At 46.8% G+C, this 6,524-nt stretch overlaps 1 protein-coding gene across 2 annotated transcripts; it reads left to right on the top strand.

Annotated features, from left to right (window-relative positions):
- The first annotated feature begins 750 nt into the window (after positions 1–750).
- On the top strand, positions 751–3,556 carry LOC112079647 (TBC1 domain family member 30-like). 2 transcript variants are annotated; one of them, XR_002896004.2, is made up of 3 exons: positions 751–1,375; positions 3,157–3,218; positions 3,351–3,556. XR_002896004.2 is itself a non-coding variant. In XM_024145536.2 (3 exons), exons 1-3 carry the CDS (start codon positions 2,237–2,239, stop codon positions 3,525–3,527), a joined length of 273 nt encoding a protein of 90 aa, XP_024001304.1. In that variant the 5' UTR covers positions 1,675–2,236; the 3' UTR covers positions 3,528–3,556. The 2 variants fall into 2 exon arrangements, 1 of the variants encoding a protein (XP_024001304.1); XM_024145536.2 differs by lacking the exon at positions 751–1,375 and adding an exon at positions 1,675–2,270.
- The last annotated feature ends 2,968 nt before the right edge of the window (positions 3,557–6,524 follow it).

The following is a 6,524-nucleotide window of genomic DNA, read 5'->3' as shown; positions in this document are numbered from 1 at the left end:
ACCTACCAACACCAGTCCACCATATCCTGCCCAGGGCCCACCCAGACGGTGTTCCACGTCTCAGCACCATATTATAACCTACCAACACCAGTCCACCATGTCCTGCCCAGGGCCCACCCAGACGGTGTTCTGTCTGCTTGGATAGGTTGTATTCACACACTACTTTCCAGCAGGGCTCCATGATCTACAGTAGATGTGGACCTGTAGCCGGACCAGTACAGGATCTGTACTTCTGGTTCCTTCATTCTCACAGCTCACTTTCCTTAATGTCCTTCTCTGTTTGATCAACATGCAGCATGGCACCTACCATGGAGGTAAAGTCTGTAGTAACAGTGATCAGCATGGCACCTACCATGGAGGTAAAGTCTGTAGTAACAGTGATCAGCATGGCACCTACCATGGAGGTAAAGTCTGTAGTAACAGTGATCAGCACCTATCATGGAGGTAAAGTCTGTAGTTACAGTGTGTACTATAGTTCCAGTGTGATAAGAGCGTCTGCTAAATGACTTAAATGTAAATGTAAATCTGTCTTTACACAGGACCAGCAGCATGTTACAGTATCTCTACCTGAAGTCATCTGGCTGAGACTCATACATGCCTTGTTATCTAGTGATTTAGCAGCGATGACTGTCTTTCCATTCACAATGACTCTCTTTTTGGGGTTGTTGCCCTGCCGATCTTCCCCTCTCCACCCCTCCCTTCAMATTACTTCATCACGKCTTTCTTCTCCTCCCACCATCATACCGCATCCCTCCCTCCCTGTGACGCTGGGTAGGGGTGTATACCGGGGCAGCAGCTCCTGAGACCGCTGCAGAGTCGCATCTCCTCCGTATGGTTAGAGGGAGAACTGATATCTGATCATCGATTAAGACAGATCTATATGTTTTAGCAACTCTTGAATCCGTGTTTTTAAAGGCATAATTGCGCGAGATTTCCTCCTGGATGGAATAGACGTCAAGGCCATTTTTCTGTGGGCGCGAGACTGTTGACAGTTCTWGGGCTGGACCGGAGACGGAAAGATCAATGTGATTGATCAATCTCCCTCCTCCCTGGAAGACATCGGGCTGTTGTGGAGCAGCTAGGCGACGGGATTCGCGTGGGACGCAGGGAATAACGGACATTTACATTGAAGCAGCGCACAAAGGGAAAAACATTCATGTAGTCTACCGACAATAACTTTTATGGTACACGGTTCGTGTGTCGGTTTGATTGGGAAATGAAGCAGGCCCGGTTTAACGCGGGGAGGAGGGCTCGGTCTGGGCCGTGTGTGTTGCGGCAGGGTTCGAGTGGGGTCGGTAACATCATCAGTAACGTCCTGAAGAAAGGAACGGAATCTCCCGGAGAGCGCCCCGTCTGCTCTGCACGCTCGAGCCAGGTGACCGACCGGAGCCCGTTCAGCTCCAGCCTGATTGATACTCTGTCCGTTTTTGTCTCAGGGGAGGGTGCGCTGTGGTCTGTCTGTACAGAATAACATGTCACTGCTAGTTGTGGTGGCGTCATGGGGGCTGTTCATTCATTGTGGTTCTGAAATCACTGCGATACTCTACAAGGCGTTTCATTCATGTGATTCACCGTCACTCGGTGTTGGGACCGATAGGCTGATCGAACTGAAGCCCCGTAGTTGATTGCTTCATTCATGTCGTCTTCTATTGGATGCTGCTGTCCGATTAGCCTAGCTACATATAGCCTAGCCCATAGGTGTAGTCATATCTATCTGTAGCTAGCCCGTCTGGTGATGTAGCCTAGCTACATATAGCCTAGCCCATAGATGTAGTCATATCTATCTGTAGCTAGCCCGTCTGGTGATGTAGCCTAGCTACATATAGCCTAGCCCATAGATGTAGTCATATCTATCTGTAGCTAGCCCGTCTGGTGAGTAGCTAGCTACATATAGCCTAGCCCATAGATGTAGTCATATCTATCTGTAGCTAGCCCGTCTGGTGATGTAGCCTAGCTACATGTAGTCAGCCCATAGGTGTAGTCATATCTATCTGTAGCTAGCCCGTCTGGTGATGTAGCCTAGCCCATAGGTCTAGTCATATATCTGTAGCTAGCCCGTCTTGTGATGTAGCCTAGCCTATGACGGTCTGGTCTCAGCTGTCAGCGTCCTGTAGGCTACGGTTCTCTATGAAGGAGGAGGGTGTCATGGTAACACGTCGCTGTAATGTAAACAGTGTCGGGGCGACTCTGGGGGCCAGCAGCTAGCCAGCTATAGAAGACCTGACCAGATCTCAACATGGCGGAGACAGACAGCGCTCAGAGAGACCCAGGTTGAAGCTATACTCTAAACCGTATAGAAGTTTAGTGTAGGTGGGGAGAGTTAGAGGCCGGGGTGAGCTGTAGCATGAAGCCGAGCAGAGCAAGGCAAATGGCGGCTGTGTGGTCGCTGGCTGGCCGCCAGACAGGTTAGGGCTGGAGGAACGGGTTCAGTCTGAATCGTTCTCTTTCCCGTTTGTTTCATTTAAGGCTCCTCTGATCTGGGTTATAGTTTCGTTACTTCCGTTGTGTGAGTGTCAGCGCGTAAGGTAGTGTCGTTAGGACCTGTTGTAGTGTCGTTAGGACCTGTTGTAGTGTAATTCGAGAGCGAAACCGGAAGGATTCAGCACCACAGTGGCGGACAGCAACATCTAATATAAACACAACCTATTCGTTATGGAAACGTTTACCGTTTAAGAACCAAACGGAAGCAAACAGAGAAAAACGATAGTTTTATTGGGCAAATTCGGGTAGATGCCACCCTGTTTTAGTTCCGTTTGCTCCCGTTTTAAGAAAGGTTTTGCAACAGAATTGGCAYAATGAATAGCCCCAGAGAGCCTAGCACCTCACAGCTGTTCGGGTGGAGCTGAACATAGATCAAGAGTAAATCATTGGAAGAACGCAAAGTCATTGTCACTAATATATTTCCATCTCGCCATGTTTCAGTACTATGATAAATGTGATTTGTTTATCCCAGGTGCACACGGATAGCATGACGTCATTAGTATTGGACAGGATTATTCTCCTCCCTGCATGTCACTGTACTTAAACTTAGACTGATGATATGAGGTACCTGATTAGTCAGTAAGCCTTGTTAGAGAGCTTTCCATGTSTGTGTTGAGTGGTGACTGACAGTTCTGCTACAGTGGAGTYTTTCAGTCTGTACATTGTTCTCTGTAGGAGTGGACACCAGGTTAAAGTTCACCATCGAACCTTCTCTGGGCAAGAAYGGCTTCCAACAGGTCAGTATGGTCGTGTCCCATCACATCTTTAGCCCAGTTTCAGGTGTCTGTGTATATCATATTTATGTGATGTCGGTCTGTGTGAATCTGATCTGTGTGAATCTGATCTGTGTGTGTTCTCTCTCTCCTCAGTGGTATGATGCTCTGAAGGCTGTGGTCAGACTTCCTACAGGCATCCCTAAAGAGTGGAGGAAGAGGGTACGTTATAGTAGTGCCACTGATGTAACCGATGTGATGGTACTTCCCATCTCTCCAGCAGTGTTTATAATGACCGTCCAGCCAGCGGTCCCCGTTGATTGGTGTTTATAATGACCGTCCAGCCAGCGGTCCCAGTTGATTGGTGTCCTCTCTGTGAGGACTCTTAATGTGTAAGCAAGATTGTGGTATTCCATCTCTCTAGAGTGGTTTATATGACGTTTGGTGTCCCTCTTGAGACTCTTTCTGGTAAAAGATTGTGGACTTCCTCATCTCTAGCAAGTGTTCTTATAATGACTGTCCAGCAGCGGTCCCCGTTGATTGGTGTTTATGAATGACTGTCCAGCCGCGGTCCCCGTTGATTGGTGTCACTCTCATGTGAGGATTATTTGCGACTGTGTACAGATGTGATGGTACTTTCCATCTCTCTAGGCAGTCGATTTTATAAATGACTGCCAGCAGCGGTCCCAGTTGATTGTGTCCTGTGTGAGGACTCTTTACTGTGTAACAGATTGATGGTATCTTCCCATCTCTCTAGCAGTGTTTATAATGACTGTCCACGCAGGGCCAGTTGAATTGGTGATCCCTGTGGAGGCATCTGTTAGCGTTGGTAAAGATGTGATGTATATCCTCATCTCTCTAGTCAGTGTTTTCATAGCTGATGTCCAGTCAGCTGTCCAGTTGATTGGTGTCCTCTGTGAGCGACTCTTTCCTGTGTGAAACGAGATGTGATTGGTACTTCCCATTCGTCTCTGCAGTGTTTTATAATGACCTGTTGTGTCCTCCTGTGAGAAGATCTTTCACTGTGTAACAGATGTGATGGTACTTCCCATCTCTCTAGCAGTGGTGGTACTTAATCTGAATGTTCACCAGGATTCCCTTGATGGTGTGTCCTCTATATCGATGGGTTATAAGACTCTAAAGCCACAGGTCCAAGTTGGATTGGTCTCCTCTGTGAGGACTCTTATACTGTGTGTCTCGTCTGTGGAGACTTTTACTGTGTCCTCCTTGTGAGGATAAACTGCTCTTGCTGAGGACTTCTGTGCGTCTCCTCTGTGAGGACTCTTAACTGTGCGTCTCCTCTGTGAGGGCTCTCTTGTACTGTGCGTCTCCTCTGTGAAGGACTCTTTACTGTGCGTCTCCTCTGTGAGGATTTCTTCGTCTTCGTGGTCATCCTGTGTGTCTCTCTGTGAGGACTCTACTGGTTCTCATCTACTCGTGAGGACCTCTTTACTGTGTCTCTCCTCTGTGAGGACTCTACTGTGTTCTCCTTGTAGGACTCTTTGACTCGTGGTCCTCTCCTGCTGTGAGGACTCTTTACTTGTCTCTCCTCTGTGAAGGACCTTTACTCCTGGTCTCCTCTGTGAGGACTCTTACTGTGTCTCTCCTCTGTGATGGACTTCTTATCTACTGTGTCTCTCTCTGTGAAGGACTCTTTACTGGTTCTCTCCTCTGTGAGGCCTCTTTACTGTGTCTCTCTCTGTGAGACTCTTTACTGTGTCCCTCCTTGGAGTGTTACTGTAGCTCTCTCTTGAACTCTTTATGTGTCTCTCCTCTGTGGAGGACTCTTTACTGATGTCTCAGTCGTAACTCTTTCTGTGTCTACTCCTGGAGATCTTTACTCTGTTCTCTCTGTTGGGCCCTTTATCTGTGTTGTCTCCTCTGAGGACCAAGTGTGTACGTAATGATGTTGTATATTTCTCTGTGTGTACCAGGTATGGTGACTCTAGCCGATAGTACCTAATCCACATATCTCTTCGACTGGGCAAAATCATCCGCTTCGCTTTCGAACGATCGCAGTACCCTGACAGATTGACTCACTGGGCCATCCAGATTGTAAGGTACAACCAGACGTGTGTGTGTGTGTGTGTGTGTGTGTGTGTGTGTGTGTGTGTGGTGTGTGTGTGTGTGTGTGTGTGTGTGTGTGTGTGTGTGTGTGTTGTGTGTGTTGTGTGTGTGTGGTTGTGTGTGTGTTCAAAGGAATATTCGTTTTGTACATGATAATCGCATCATGATGGAAACAACAGGCTGTTTCCTCCTCCTTGTCCAGGTAGAACCATTGAAAATTTATGTGGGACAAGGTCCATACCCCATCTTCACTTTTCATCTTCTCTCTTCTCCTCTCTCTTAGCTTAACCTTACTTCTCCTCTCTGTTCTCTTCGTCCTCACATCCGTTACTCCATTCATTCTCCGTTCTTCTCTCTTCCCGTTCTTTTATCTCTACTCTTACACTCTTTGACTCGTGCTTATTCTCTCATCTCTCCTTATCTATTTTCCCTTTTCTTCCATCTCTCTTGCCTATCTCTTCCTTCTCTTCTCCGTTTTTTTCTCTCTCTATCTCTCATTCTCTCTCTTTCTCTTTCTCTACTTGTCTCTCTTGTTTTTCCTCTTTCTCTATTTCTCTTCTGCTCTGCTCTCCTCTCGTCTTTTCGCCTCCCTCAAACTGTGTTGTGTTTATATCATTAATGCGTCTCCTGGGGTATGGATGAATATACAGTCCTTGTTGTTCATTAGGACCTACACTAGGAAGCGGATGTTTGTTCATACATGCCGGCAGGAGGGAGGAGCAGGACGGTGGTGCTGAGAGGGTATTCCTGGCGTACGTCGCTGAATAGAGGTGTAAGATAATCTGTCTAGGGCTCAACGTACTGGCACGACTCTGCTATATTGGAAATGTTACAAGAGTGCGCCCTACCTCGAGAAGCCACGCAACTCGCTAAGGTAACTTTCAGACTCTGCTCTGAAAGGAGTTGATTTATTACCACACTTGCTCTGAAAGGTTTGATTAACCTGTCTGAAGAGATTGATCTTATTAGCATCCTGCTCTTGAAAGGAAGTTGATTTTATTACACATTGCCCTCTGACAAGGAGTTGATCTTTACACAGCATCATAAAGGCTTGTTATTAACGTATGCTCTGAGGAAGTTGATTTTATTCTGCTGAAGGAGTTTATGTATTACAAGTGCATCCTGAAAGTGAGTGATTTTATGAATTTACATGTCTGTATATTAGGCAATGTGATTTATTCATGACTGCTCTGAAAGGAGTTTGATTTAATTAAATCGTGCTCTGAAGGAGTTGATTTATTAACTGCTCTGAAGGAGTTGATT

Source organism: Salvelinus sp. IW2-2015, unplaced genomic scaffold (genome assembly GCF_002910315.2).
Source record: "Salvelinus sp. IW2-2015 unplaced genomic scaffold, ASM291031v2 Un_scaffold8847, whole genome shotgun sequence".
NCBI lineage: Eukaryota > Metazoa > Chordata > Actinopteri > Salmoniformes > Salmonidae > Salvelinus > Salvelinus sp. IW2-2015.
This window is presented reverse-complemented; position numbering and strand designations above follow the sequence as displayed.